The following is a 16,681-nucleotide window of genomic DNA, read 5'->3' as shown; positions in this document are numbered from 1 at the left end:
CTCATAAGTGGCTTAATTCCAAAAAAGGCCCGCGTCGGCTAATGTTTGCAAAATGGGCCTTTTTGCCCTGCGAAATGTCCATTTTACCCCTGTAATTGCACTTACTCGAATTACACTTACTCGAATTACACTTACGCGAATTACACTTACGCGAATTACACTTACGCGAATTACACTTACGCGTATTACACTTACGCGAATTACACTTACGCGTAATATGTAATATGCGTACATTGAAAGACGCATATTACATATACGCGCATTATGTAATATGCGTCTTTCATACTATATAAAGCCTAATTTTGACCCTCATTTTAAATCTCCAATTTTTAGGGTTCTGACTCTCTCTCAAACTCTATCCCCTTCGATCCCGCTGCTCCTCTAAGGTAAGACATTCTCGTCTCAATGCCTTTTATGTATTCTAGGATTTTGAATATTATCCAAGTGCTATTATGTTGGATGAAGATTTAGGGTTTTAAGTAAATCTTACAAGTTTATCTATGTAAATGACAATCAACAACACATGAGTTTGTACTTCATTGATCTATGGAAGTAGAAGTTAAACATTTCGACGGATATGGAAATTGAAGAGGAGAATCCGACGGAGCTTAACACTCTCAACATCGGTAGAGGATTCGCTAGCGTAGGCAGATTGATGGATGGAGTAGGCAGAAAGTCAGATTGGACGATGAACCATGAATTCAATGCTCATTTATATTAAAAACATGCTCTTTCATTTTGTCTTCCATCTTCCATTGATGATGAACCTATTCCTATTTTGATCTTCTAGAAGGTGCATCCATATATTTTCTGCCAAAATTTTCTTTTGCTGCAATTAAGTAAATAACTTAACATATGGATTAATTACTATGGTACACATTTTCCATTTCCTGGTTTTTTGAAATAAATATAATTTTTAGTTTGTTTGAACATTATTTTCCATTATTGCAGGAGATTCTTGATGGAATTGAGTTTGCTAGGGGTGACTCCAAATCAACCTGGGGTTCTATGCGTGCAGTAATGGGGCACCCATAGCCTTTTGACTTGAAATATGTTGTTATTCGAATCATTTATTTGAGATATCATGTTGTCTGCTCGTAGATCTGAAACATTATTTTCTGAATTTGGTCAAAACATGCCCTTCTGTAGAATTTCAACTTTTGATTTCGTTTGTATATTAAGGTTCGAGGTTTTGATTTGCTGACATGGATATATCTTTCATCTTCTTCTGGTAGGTTGGGAAGACGTCATTGATGAATCAATAAGAATCATGTGGTACCCTACATTCTGATAATGATTTATTTTGTTGAAGTTCTTTGATGTATTTCTTTGTCTAGTGTTTTATTTATTGCTTCGACTCTGTAAGTATGTGAATCGTAAGTTTAGCAATCAGTATAAGGCTACCATTGGAGTTGATTTCCTTAGTAAAGAAGTTCAGCAATTTAAAGTTTGAAGACAGAGCCTTCACTTTGCAGGTCAGCTTTCTTCACTATTAGATTTTGATTGGATTATTTAATTGGTATGTAATGTCAGCACTAGATTCTTTTTTTTAAAATCCTTAAACACATTAAAAAAATGTATTTGGTGGTCACAAAAGGATAATGAGGTTAAATTTTGTGCCATTTTCTTTAGGGTTTAACAACGGGATTCAAACACCTAATGATTTGTAATGAACAAAATGTTTATGTTGAATATGCCAATATGGTCCTATATACTTGATATAATGGCTAGATGATAATTTATATTCATTTTTCATTTTTTAATAAGTTGAACATGGAAATGTCAGTTTGGTGATGGACTAAATGTCTCACTTCTACTTCCAATTTTCATTACACAAGTTGTTATATATTTATATTCTCAATATTCTTAGTATAGTAATCAATCCCTGTAGATATGGAACACAGCAGGACAAGAAAGGTTCCAAAGCCTTGGCGTGGCTTTTATCGAGGGGCTGATTGCTAAGAACGTCTATGATGTTAATGTGATGAAGTCGTTTTTGCTTCAGGTACTAACTATTTTGGTTAAAAAATTCATAAATTTACTGAACTAACTATTTTGTTAGTTTTTTGGGGTCTTTTAGGCTAGCCCACATGACCCTGAGAACTTTCCATTTGTGGTCCTATGACAACATAACTAAACTAAACCAATTATTTGATGGGGAATTCTCATTTTTTAGTGCAAATCCAAGGATTGGTTTGGTTGACTATATTTTCTTTTGAACCTAGTTGCTTCATTCACTCCCAAAGAAATTCAGAAGAATAAATGGGCATATAACTTGGACAAGCTAAAAAATTGTATTTTTATATAAGAAAAAAAGAATTTGTTCGAAACCTTAACCCTTTAGATGGAAAGCTGCATAATAACAGAAGTCTACGAAAAACTAATAGATAGCTGCTTAATATTATTGTCAGGCTGAGGAGAGGCACTGTGGGATTCTTGGCCGACTAATGTGCACTGCCAAAATTGTTGCCAAGCATGAAGACCTTGAAGATGGCTTTAGAGTTGTGATTAATAATGGACTAGCAGAATGTAAATCAACACCTTCATGTCCATCTCCTTGGGGGACGTCAAATGAACTGGCCACCAGGCTAAGACTTTATGAAGTTACTTATTAGCTGTGTGAACTCATAAGACACCGACCGACCAAGTAATTTCTGTCATATGATATTTGTAATAATAACATTGTTAAAAATGTTACATTAGACAATCATAATGTGAGATAATGTTCATCTGGTTTGTGATCTTTTGTTAAAAATGTTACTATGACAGTGATATCTTTTCTTTAAGCTTGTGGCTTAATTCTATTTTCTTGTTTGCCTTTATATTTTCCAGAATGACTGGTTTGAGATCATTTCTACATATTTTTTGCCTTTTAAGTGGAAGTACTAAAAGAAACCAGATTAATTTTGACCCTTAAATTAGTATGAGATATTTTTCTCAAATTCAAACATAAACAACAGCCATAGAATAAAATAAACATGCATCTGTGCAGTGCAGTCCAAGAGGCACAATCAATAATAAAGAAGTCAAACATATATATAATTAATTAACTACTTTGTAGTGATCATAGTTATACATCCCCACAATTTTATTACTGTATTTCGAGTAAGATAGATTGAGTCTTTCTCATGTTGAAAGCATTGACTGCAGTGGCGTTGTCTGATATTGTATGCAGATGGTTAAACTGATCAATTGTCAAGTCTAAACATGTAAACGAATGCGGGGAGATCATTACATCTATTTTCGTGTCTATGTTATCAAACACACTCTGGATTGGAGCCAGCTGCACATTGCAACGAACTTATATATGGGTGAAATCCTCCTTAAATCTGTTGTTCCAGATTATGTGTTCCATTATGTACTACCTTCACAAAATATGTTGACTCTTCATTGGGATCATATAAAAAAAATAGATTTATCATTTTGATATAAACACCATCATTAGTGTAATAGTATTATAGTAGACAAGAGTCAAATAAAACATATGCACCTTTTATCATTGGAGTTAACAAACAGAGGTGCATAACTGACCATTGACACAACATCATTGCATTAAAGTATCAAAGGCGAGCAAAGAAAGGTTAAAAATCCGAAAAAGCAAAGAAGATATATAATTGCCTCCTTGTTCATTTTTTTGCATATTAGTGGAAAAAAACTATATTTACATATAACCAAGTATTATCATCTATAGGCAAGCTTTTAATGATCTTTTTTTAGAATTATATAAAAAAAAAACTGTTCTTTTCTACACCAATAAGGAATCCAGCTTCAGCTAATGCTGCTAGAAGGCTTCCTTGACCAACATCTTTTCCTGTCACAGCGTATTCACTAACGAAAGCCTGAAATAATAGAGTCGGCCTCAGAACCATCTAAATGTTTCTTGCAACAGTTATCTTTTTGTTAATATATATTTATGGAATTAAGTAAATATAAGACAAGATTTAGCGCGTACCTTTGGGCCATTTCGTGATGTTTGATCAAACTTATAAGTCTTAGAGAAGACATCATCTGCATTGTTATAAATTTGTTGAGAAAATCAATTTATTAACAAAAAAATCTAATAACAGGAAGGAAGATTGTAAGAATATTCAGTTCAAATTCTAATCTATACAAAATTACTTATCTTACATGAAAATCATAAAAATCATCTGGATGATCCAATGGTTGAGAAGAACCGTCACAAATTGTGATTATCTGGATGTCTGGATAGGCGTGTTTTATGGCAGAATAGAACTGGAGGTAATTCCCTGAAACAACATAGGTTTTCGCAATTTCAAATAGATTATGCATTTCATTTCAGAATTTTGCCATTTGATGGTTTCACATTCGCAGATCATTGAATACTAACATATTTTATTACTATTCATAAAATATGGATCTTTTTCAATAAAAAAATATCATTGAATAGTAACAAAGTCTTCATTCCCAATAGCAACATATTTCAAGTCAAAAGGTTATGGGTGCCCCATTGCTGCACGCATAGAACCCCAGGTTGATTTGGAGTCACCCCTAGCAAACTCAATTCCATCAAGAATCTCCTGCAATAATGGAAAATAATGTTCAAACAAACTAAAAATTATATTTATTTCAAAAAACCAGGAAATGGAAAATGTGTACCATAGTAATTAATCCATATGTTAAGTTATTTACTTAATTGCAGCAAAAGAAAAATTTGGTAGAAAATATATGGATGCACCTTCTAGAAGATCAAAATAGGAATAGGTTCATCATCAATGGAAGATGGAAGACAAAATGAAAGAGCATGTTTTTAATATAAATGAGCATTGAATTCATGGTTCATCGTCCAATCTGACTTTCTGCCTACTCCATCCATCAATCTGCCTACGCTAGCGAATCCTCTACCGATGTTGAGAGTGTTAAGCTCCGTCGGATTCTCCTCTTCAATTTCCATATCCGTCGAAATGTTTAACTTCTACTTCCATAGATCAATGAAGTACAAACCCATGTGTTGTTGATTGTCATTTACATAGATAAACTTGTAAGATTTACTTAAAACCCTAAATCCTCATCCAACATAATAGCACTTGGATAATATTCAAAATCCTAGAATACATAAAAGGCATTGAGACGAGAATGTCTTACCTTAGAGGAGCAGCGGGATCGAAGGGGATAGAGTTTGAGAGAGAGTCAGAACCCTAAAAATTGGAGATTTAAAATGAGGGTCAAAATTAGGCTTTATATAGTATGAAAGACGCATATTACATAATGCGCGTATATGTAATATGCGTCTTTCAATGTACGCATATTACATATTACGCGTAAGTGTAATTCGCGTAAGTGTAATACGCGTAAGTGTAATTCGCGTAAATGTAATACGCGTAAGTGTAATTCGCGTAAGTGTAATTCGCGTAAGTGTAATTCGAGTAAGTGCAATTACAGGGGTAAAATGGACATTTCGCAGGGCAAAAAGGCCCATTTTGCAAACATTAGCAGACGCGGGCCTTTTTTGGAATTAAGCCACCTATGAGGGCCATTTCATCAAATTTCCCTTTAAAATTAACTGTTAAATTGTAAAATTTGAACAGAAATGTTATACCCAACACACATAAGGTGAGAATAATGAAGGTTAATTATTTTGAAAAGGTTATAAATATTTTTGGTAAAAAGGCGTAAAATATAATATATATATATATATATAATAAATAATAATAATTTAAAATATAAAATATTTTAGTATTTTAATTAATAAATTAAGTAAGGTAACTAACGAAATATTTGATTTTGTTTGATTATTATAATCACTCAAACCAAAGAAGGCACTCGCCTAACAGGGACAGGGTGCCCTTAACTTTAAGAATCTATATATTTAATCACCCAGCTTTCATATTCATATCTCTATCCTAAACAAACCGCAAATGACAACATCATTACTCTCTGGATTTGGGAGAAGGTAATAATTATCATGTTTTCTTAAATTCTACTAATAACATTCTTAACTAATACAAATTTTATCTATAAAAAATGTTTTCTTCAGACTTGAAGGAAAGGTGGCTCTAATAACTGGAGGAGCTAGTGGTATCGGTGAATACACGGCAAAGCTCTTCGCCGAACACGGGGCGAAAATCGTCATTGCAGACATCCAAGACGATTTGGGACAATCATTGCGTCAGAAAATAGGCGCAAAAGATTGCACCTATGTTCATTGCAACGTGACGAACGAGGACCATATTAAAACCGCAGTGGACAAGACAGTTGAGACCTTTGGAAAACTCGACATAATGTTCAACAACGCTGGCATAATCGATCCACTCAAACAAGGGATCATTGAAAACGAGAAGTCATATTTTGAGAAAGTTCTAGCCGTCAACGTGACGGGTGTTTTCCTAGGCATGAAACATGCAGCTCGAGTCATGGTCCCGGCTAAGTCAGGCTCCATCATTTCAAGTGCAAGTATAGCCTCGATATTAGGTGGAACAGGTACTCATGCCTATTGTTGTTCGAAACATGCGGTATTGGGGCTAACTAGGAATTTGGCTGTCGAGTTAGGTCAGTTTGGAATAAGGGTCAACTGCATTTCGCCCTACACTGCCGCAACGCCCATGGCTAGGGATTTCCTTGAATTGGATAGTGAAGGGCTTGAATTAATATTTAATGCCAAAGCTAATCTAAAAGGAGTGACATTGAAAGAAGATGATATTGCTAAGGCTGCCCTTTATTTGGCTAGTGATGATGCTAAGTATGTGAGTGGGCTCAATTTGGTTGTTGACGGGGGATTTAGCATACACAATGCAAATTTAAATTTTGTTTATTAACTATTAAATTCTTAGTTACAAGTTTGACACCAATTTGTAATAAGAAGGTGTATAACCACACTCAATGTATTGCACTAGCAAATAAATGTACACAAAATAAATAAAAGCATAAATATTTGATTTGAAGAATAAGAAATTAATGAAGATAACAATATATAACTTTCTTAATAATTTGTTTAAATGCGCAAATTAATAGCAAAACTAATTTTTTTAAACTAGTGTGCAATATTTAGGAAGAAGAAGTCCTCTAAAGCCCAATAACCTAATTTCAATTATCAATCTTATCATTCATATATTATTATTATAATATATTTTTTTATATTCGTTTAATCTGTGGGAGCTTACTACCTTCAATATATATTTCTCCAATAATTTGACAATTAACATGTTCTTTTTTGTTTCCATATTTTGCAGCATTTTTATTTTATTTTATTGTCATATTTTTGTTTTTGTGTTTAAATGTCTTTAATAATTTCTAACTATTTTTTAAGTAGAAAATATGAAATTATTCTTATTTCATGTTTTACATTAAATTTTAATATTAAATATAAACGTGATTTACTCTATAGTTAATTTTTGTATTTTTTTAAGAACGTTGGAGTTTTTGTTTCTATTTTGAAGTGCGATTATTCTCCGCGGGTTAAACAAATATTTCACAACATATTTAATCATATAATCAAGTGCAAATTTTGCCGCCTAATGGCTCGAATCAAGAACCTTAGGAGGCTGACCATAATTTTTTTATTTATAAAAGTAAAATATGCCATATAAGATTGAACCATTAACCTAAAAACTAATTGGTAACATTCTTTACCACTCTTATATATATATATATATATATATATATATATATATATATATATATATATATATATATATATATATATATATATATATATATATATATATATAAAATTACTATAATATTAATATGATATATTTAAAAATAATTATATTTAATTAAGATATTACTAAATTAAGTTAAGATCATTCTATCCTATAAATAAACACACTTTATGCCTTCTATTTTTTTTTTTTTTGAATGTGAACATATAGTAATAAAACTGTAAAAACACGTCAAAAATAAAACTATACTTTTGCGAAGATCACAAAATTGTGATAGAAAAGAACTCAACAAAACAATGGCTTTATCACATGTTTTATCATAAGTTTCAATTCAGAGAAAACTCAAAAAGCAACAAACTATACAAAATCAATTCAACATATATATGACATTCAAGGCTAAGTGCTTATTAAAGACTACTCCAGTGGAAACAACTATCAGGCCCATTCTCACGACCATCATCACTCGTTGGACGATTCAGAACCAAAAAGGGGTTTCGGATGGTGCGGCAACAATACCTCAAGCATTAAAACGAATGTCTTCCGCCTTTGTCAACGACCAACGGTCTGGTTGGTCTGGGAATCCGATGTCAATGCAATTTCACTGAATCAAATTAAACTGGGAGATAATAACAACTAGTGTATGTACTTCATATTCATATACTATTACTAAGAAATAAATTTTATAAGTAATATTAGAATCAATTAATATAATATTATTAAAATTCTTAAAAATATAAAATTAAAACTTATTGAAATAGAACCAAGATCATGAAGTAGGTTTTGGCATTGAATGCCTTTGGCTGCTCATACTAAGATTGTATTGAGTTTTGTGTAAAAGGAATTGTCTAATATAGAGGCATCAATAGATCTACAATGGTACTATTGTTTGGTTCCCAACTATTGTGAGAAAGGCTTAAAGCTAATAAAATTTTATTAAATTAATTAAAGTAATTTTTGAAAGATTATTCTTTTCATATCTGCCACTAAATTTAAAACAATTGTTTAGTAGGAATTAAATATGTAACTTTTGATTTCTTAGACAAGGAATCTTTATTATTATTATTGTGAATTAAGATAGAGACAACTCATTAGTAGCAAATCAAAGATTGAATGCCGAAAGATTGTTAGGAGAGATTAGGGAGATTGATGCCGAAATTGTTAGTAACAAGCCACTTGCATATATATTCAATGGTATGTTCAGATTTTGATTAGATTCTTGATATGTGTAGGATGTAGAGTTTGCAATGTTTTTTTTATTAGGAATTGTTAAAAATAAGGTTAGGTATTCAAATAATGTTCTTTGATTAAAAAAAATTGGTATTTTTTTTAAAAGATAAATATATAGTGACTTTAAAAATAAATAAATAAAAAGAAATACATTTTAATAGTATAGTTAAAGTAAGATATAAATGGTATTGTGAATTATGCTAAATTATTTTTAAATAACTCAAAACTTTGGAATTGCCAATGACAACTCTTCCTACTAGAGCTGCATCTACTTCACAAATTATTTATTGCACATATATTAAATTGTTCACATGTAAATATGTTGAATATTAATATATTTTAGTTTTTATTTTCTGAACATAATTCATATATTAAAAATATATATAATTGGTTAAGCACACAATCAAATATGATAAAAATAACTTAATTCAAGTGAAAATTAAAGGATAAACTTAGACTAAAACAAGAGTGAAAACTAGAACATTTGTTTTAGAAGACATGACATATAACTAAATATGTTAATAACACATTCCTAACAAAATGTTTAATTTAGTTGTTAATAACACATACCTAACAAAATGTTTAATTGAGTTGTCCAAATTTTAGGGAGTGAAGATAACATCCAAACTTGTTTGTGGTTTGTGATTATTTGAATATTACCAAATAATTTTAAATAATCTAAATCTCCATCCAAGCTCTTACCAAAAACTTGTCCTTACCACATCTAAAGAATAAAAGAAAGAAAAGCAGTGATCATTATATCTAATCCAAATATTTTTTTTATTTTTTTTTATTGAAGGTATTAATATGTAATGATAAAATAAAAAAGTATTTTAATAATTTAATTAATAAATTAAATAATATAACGAAGGAAAGAGAGACAATATTTTCTTACAAAAACAAGATTGCATTGGTCTTGTTACCTAAGGTTTCTGGACATGTTCTTATTTTTTTTTATCTATATTTGGATAAGTTTGAGTTTAAAACAACTTACATTATTAATTCATGATCTTTCATTTAATCCTAATTTATTTTTAATTATATAGTATTTAGTCTAATATATCACTGAATTATCTAAACTAGTCATTTAATCTAATTAAGTTAATTATTGCTATTGATTTTGTACGGATAAATAAAAATCACATTTATAAAGTTGAAATAAACAATATCATCTGAACATCTAAACATGAGGGTGCTTCAATGATTGAGAAAGTCTAGTGACCGTCTTCCTCCTCCAATTCATCGTTGTTTTTGTTATTCATAAAAAAAATAACAAATTTGATAAAAATACATTCATTTAACTTTTTTCTCATCAGCACCGACCTATTCCTCTTCGACTTTTTACTTTCATTTATCGGTTAACCAACAATATCATTTTTTACTTAATAAATCTTTCATATTATCACTTATGCACTCACCTCTTTTACCATCATTTTTTTACAAACCAACCATCTCATCATATCACTACCCTTTTTACTCTCACTCTTTCGATAATCTAACAAATTCATTCATATATTTAACCACCAATATTTTTTGTTCTCCAATAAACATTTCATTACCAATCTCGTGACCTCACTTATAGTATTTTATACCTCAATCATCTCATACTATTACAACTACCTCTTTACCATCACTTCAGCAAATCAACCACCAATCCAATTGACCACTCATCTCGTGACCTTAGTTTCACTATTCGGTTAACCAATCATCCCAGTCACACATTTAACCATTAATATGTTAGGATTTGTATCTCTCAAATCCGACCTGTTTGAAAACAATCTGTAAAAATACAAGAAAGAAGAACACAAGAACACACAGATTTATAGTGGTTCACTCAAATTGAGCTACATCCACTTCAGTCACCACCAAATTTACTATGAAGAAGAAGGAATACAGAGTTTTTTGCCTCACACTTTATCTCTCTAGAATTCTGTCTCTGAATGTAAACCCTTAATAATCACATATTTATAGGGTAAACATTCAGATAATAAACCTAAATAACTTTGGTCAGGCCCAAGCCAAAACCAAAAAAAAGTAAACTCAATAAACTCTAATTAAAAATGTAGAATTTATTATAAGTGTAGGCTCCATAACTCAACAATCTCCCACTTGGAGACTAACTTCATCATCTCTCGATCGATAGTGGCTTTCCATTCAGTGTCTTAACGAAGAAGACCAACTGAAGTTGCACACAACTTCAGTTTCTCATTTGTCCCAGCTTTCGTCAACATATCAGCTGGATTCTCACTCCTGGGAATCTTCTCAACAGCTAATACTCCATCTTCTAAAGCTGACCGGATGAAATGATAACGAACCTGTATATGCTTCGTCCTGCCATGATAAACAGGATTCTTTGCCAAATGAATGGCACTCTGAATGTCGCATCGCAACACACTTCCCTCGTAGTCTTGACCCAATTCTCGCAAAAAGGGTTGTAACCACATCATCTCATTAACAGCTTCTGTCACAGCAACATACTCTGCCTCACAATTAGAAAGAGAAACAATCTTCTACAATTTTGATACCCAACTGATTGCAGTACCTCCTAGAGTATAAATGTACCCTGTTGTGCTCTTCCTACTATCAACATCACCACCATTGTCAGCATCAACATATCCTTCTAAACTCATATTAGACTTTCGAAAACACAAAGCGAGACCCCTACTTCCTCTTAAGTATCGTAGTATCCACTTTACTGCTTCCCAATGTTGTCTACCCGGGTTGCTCATTAATCTGCTAACAACTCCCACTGCATGTGTTATGTCTGGTCTTGTGCAAACCATCGCATACATAATACAACCAATGGCAGAGGCATACAGAACAATGGCCATGTAATTTTTCTCCTCCTCTATTGAAGGCGACTGATCTTTAGATAGTCTGAAGTGACTAACTAAGGGTGTAATAACTGGTTTTGCATCATACAAGTTGAACCTGCTAAGAACTTTCTTCACATATTCTTCTTGTGAAAGCTTGAGAACTTCTTCATCCCTGAAAATTCTCATCCCAAGGATTTGTTTAGCAGCACCCAAATCCTTCATTGCAAACTTTTCAGACAACTCTTTCTTGAGCTTGTTAATCTCATACAAGCTTGCTCCAGCAATCAACATGTTATCAATGTAGAGAAGAAGAATAATGTACGATTTATCAAACCTCTTGATATAGCAGCAATGATCAGCTTCACACCTCAAAAATTGTTACTTTTCATGAAGCTATCGAACTTCTTGTACCATTGTCTTGGAGCCTGTTTCAAACCATATAGACTCTTCTGAAGCTTACACACAAGCTCATCTTTTCCTTTGATTTCAAATCCTTCTGGTTGTCGCATATAAATCTCTTCATCTAAATCACAATGAAGAAAACAGTTTTGACATCCATTTGTTGAAGATGAAGGTCTTCTTTCACAACCAAACTCAAAATAGTTCTGATTGTCATCAATTTAACTACTGGAGAGAAGATCTCATTGTAGTCAATACCTTCTTTCTGTTGAAATCCTTTCACAACCAACCTTGCCTTGTACCTCATGGTTTTATCATGTTCTTCTTTAATCCTGAAGATCAATTTGTTGTGAAGTGCTTTCTTTCCCTTTGGTAGCTTAGTGAGCTCCCAAGTCTGATTAAACACAAAGAGTCCATCTCATCTTTCATAGAAGACTCCCACTTAATCGATTCATCAGATTGTATTGCTTCCTCATAACATTCAGGTTCACCTCTATCTGTCAACAAGATATAGTTCAGAGATGGAGACCACCTCTCAACTGGTTTTCGATTCCTTGATGATCTTCTCAACTGTATAACCGGTGTTTGCTGATTTACCTCTGGGGCCACGTTCTCAACGATTTCATCTTAAACAACACATTGTTCTTCTTCGACAACCGGTATATATTCAGCTGAAAATTGTCTCAAATCGACTGTACCAGTCTCTTCCAACTTGGAATCACCATCTGATGTCTTCCCAACACAATCTTTGTAGAGAACCTGTTCATTGAAGATAACATTTCTGCTACGAATGATCTTCCGATTTTGATTATCCCAGAAACGATAACCAAACTCGATATCACCATAACCAATGAAAAAACATTTATTAGACTTTGGATCAAGCTTGCTCCTATCACATTCATTAATATGAACATATGATAAACAACCAAACACTTTCAAATAAGAAAGATTTACCTTTTTATTGCTCCAAGCTTCTTCAGGAATTCTGAATTCAAGAGGAACAGAGGGTCCCCTGTTTATCAAATAGGCAGCAGTATTAATAACTTCTGCCCAGAAGGTTTTAGGCAGCCCTGCATGCAATCTCATGCTTCTAGCACGCTCGTTCAATGTTCGATTCATTCGTTCAGCTACTCCATTCTCTTGAGGCGTTCGGGGAACAGTCTTCACCATACTGATCCCATTCATAGCACAATATTCTTTGAAATCTAGATTGATATATTCACCTCCATTGTCGGATCTCAAGCACTTAACTTTCTGATTTGTTTCATTTTCAACCAAAGTCTTCCACTTCTTGAAAATAGCAAATACTTCAGACTTGTGCTTCATAAAGTAAAACTCATACTTTTCTTATTGAATCATCTATAAAAGTCACATAGTAGTATGATCCGCCAATAGAAGAAACAAGTGCAGGTCCCCACACATCAGTGTGTACCAACTCTAGTCTTTCTTTCTTGAGCTCCTTCCCAATCTTTAAGAAACTCACCCATTTCTGTTTTCCAAGAATGCAGTTTTCACATAACTGATGTTCAACAGACTTCAGTTCTGGAATCTGTCCATTCTTCAAAAGAATTTTCATCCATTTTCACTCATATGGCCCAACCTGCAATGCCACAACTCACTGTTCTTTGAGTCATCAACTACAGCAGCAACTGTTTCTCTGCAAGTTGAAGTCGTGTATAACGTTCCAGTTTTATGACCTCGAGCAACAACAATTTCTCCTTTACTCACCTTCCACGCACCATTTCCACAACTGAAATTGTGACCTTCTTCATCAAGTTGTGTAACAGAAATCAGATTACGCATTAAACTTGGAATGTGTCTCACCTTATTAATCTTCCAAACAGAACCATTTGCCATCTTCAATTTGATGTCACCAATGCCAACAATATCCAGTGGCTCACCATCTGCGAGATAAACTTTCCCACAGTTTCCAGCCACATAATTCTCCATTAATTCTTTGTGAACAGTGGTGTGGAAAGACGCTCCTGAGTCTAAAACCCATGAATCTATCGGGCTATCAACAGACAGAAGTAACGCATCAGTGACAGATTCTGTAACAACGTTGGCTGTATCATTTTTATCATCACCGTTTTTCTTCGGTGCTTTGCAGTTCCTCTTCAGATGACCCTGTTTACCACAATTCCAGCACTCAAATGTCCTCCCAGACTTGGACTGACTCCTCCTGCTCCTTGACATAGATCTGCTCTTACCTCGGTTGAAATTTCTATCATTACCTCTTCCCCTGTTTTCTACATTCAGAGCAGAACCTTTGAATGTTTTACCAGAATCAATTTTACGAACCTCTTCAGCAAGAATACGATCTCTAACTTCAACAAATTTCAGTTTAGCATTTCCAATTGAATTACTAATTGCTGCCCTCATAGGTTCCCAACTATTTGGTAGAGATGCTAACAAAATCAGGGCACTAACTTCATCCCCAAAATCAATCTCATCAGATAGCAATTGATTCACAATTGTATTGAATTCATTCAAATGAGTAGTGACAGAAGTTCCATCAACCATTCTTAAGTAAAATAGTCTTTTCATTAAGTGTACCTTGTTGTTAGCAGATGGTTTCTCATACATATCAGACAAAGCTTTCATCAGACCCATGGTGGTCTTCTCCTTTGCTACATTGTGAGCAACTATCTTGGCTAGCGTCAATCGGACAACTCCCAAAACCTGTCTATCAAGGAGTTTCCATTCAGCTTCATCCATCTTCTCTAGTTTCTCACTCAAAGGAACATGAAGCTTCTTTCTATAGAGATAATCTTCAATCTGCATTCTCTAGAAGGCATAATCTGTCCCATCAAATCTTCCAATCCCATGTCCTATACTGTTCTCACTTGCCATTGTTTCCAATTCTCATATCTAGCCTAACTGCTCTGATACCAGTTGTTAGGATTTGTATCTCTCAAATCTGACCTGTTTGAAAACAATCTGTAAAAATACAAGAAAGAAGAACACAAGAACTCACAAATTTATAGTGGTTCACTCAAATTGAGCTACATCCACTTCAGCCACCACCAGATTTACTATGAAGAAGAAGGAATACAGAGTTTTTTGTCTCACACTTTATCTCTCTAGAATTCTGTCTCTGAATGTAAACCCTTAATAATCACATATTTATAGGGTAAACATTCAGGTAATAAACCTAAATAACTTTGGTCAAGCCCAAGCCCAAAACTAAAAAAAGAAAACCCAATAAACTCTAATTAACAATGTAGAATTTATTATAAGTGTAGGCTCCATAACTCAACATAATATTCTTTTTCCCGATTGACAACTCTCATTACTAATATTGTGACCTCACACACTTTCACACATTTCTTATCCCTTGCCAAACCAACCATCAAAATCCCAATTGACCTCTCCATCTTGTGACCTCACACTTTTATACGCCTCTTATCTCTCGGGAAATCAACCATCAATCTCAATCAATCTCTAATATTGTGACCTCACACTTTGGTCAATCAACATCTCATTCACATATATTTTTAACCAACAATCATAACCGACCTTTAATCTCGTGATCTTACGATCATTTGTTACCGGTCTTTTATCCCTTAGCAAACCAACTACCAATCTCAATCTTACCGACCTCTTGTCCCTTGGAAAACCAACCACTAATCCCACGATCTCTAATCTCGTAACTTCATACATTCACAAGCTTCTAATCCCTCGATAAACCAACTACCAATCACAATTGACCTTTAATCTCCTGACCTTACGGTCCTTTATTATCAACCTCTTATCCTTCGACAAACACCACCAATTTCAATTGGCCTTTCATCTCGTGATTTCATTACTTTCACACGCCTATTATCTCGTCAAACTAACCACCAATTCCAATGAACCTCTTTATCTCGTAACATCACACTTTCACACCTCTCTTATCTTGGCAAACTAACCACCAATCCCAATCCCAATCCCAATCCCAATCACACTTTCACACATCTCTTATCTCTCAACAACCAACTACCAACTTAAATCGACCTCTTATCCTCAACAAAGTAACCATCAATTCTTATGTTATCGGCCTCTTATTCATCGATTAACCTATTACCAATCCTAATCGACATCTCATCTCATAACCTCACATTTTCAAATTTACATGTCTCTGATCCCTTGGTAAACCAACCACGAATTACTATTGTCCTCTAATCCCGTGTCTTTACGATCCTTTGTTAACGACATTTTTATCTCATGGCAATCTAACCACCAATCCTAATGTTATCGGGCTTTTATCCCTCAGCAAACCAACCACAAATCCAAATCACACTTTCACACATCTCTTTTTCCTCGGCAACCCAACCACAAATCTCAATCACACTTTCACACGTCTCATATCCATTTGTAAACCAACCACCAATCTCAATTGACCTCTAATCTCGTCACCTCATGATTTTTTATTTCCAGAATTTTATCTCTTAGCAAACCACATCTCAATCAAATTTTCATACGTCTCTTATTCCTCGACAAACCAGCTATCAATTTCAATCACAATTTCACACGGATTTTTTCCCTTAGTAAACCAACCACCAATCAATCATATTTTCACACACCTTTTATCCCTCGTCAAACTAACCACCAATCTCGATTATATTTTCAAACATATCT

General features: G+C 33.5%; 1 protein-coding gene across 1 annotated transcript; it reads left to right on the top strand.

Annotated features, from left to right (window-relative positions):
* Nucleotides 1–5,966: 5,966 nt before the first annotated feature.
* On the top strand, nt 5,967–16,443 carry LOC124935992 (secoisolariciresinol dehydrogenase-like; the record flags this gene model as incomplete). Its single annotated transcript, XM_047476446.1, has 2 exons — nt 5,967–6,733; nt 16,275–16,443. Coding segments are annotated over 2 exons (936 nt in total), but the record flags the coding sequence as incomplete, so codon positions are not given.
* Between the last annotated feature and the right edge of the window lie 238 nt (nt 16,444–16,681).

This window comes from Impatiens glandulifera, chromosome 1 (assembly GCF_907164915.1).
Source record: "Impatiens glandulifera chromosome 1, dImpGla2.1, whole genome shotgun sequence".
NCBI lineage: Eukaryota > Viridiplantae > Streptophyta > Magnoliopsida > Ericales > Balsaminaceae > Impatiens > Impatiens glandulifera.
This window is presented reverse-complemented; position numbering and strand designations above follow the sequence as displayed.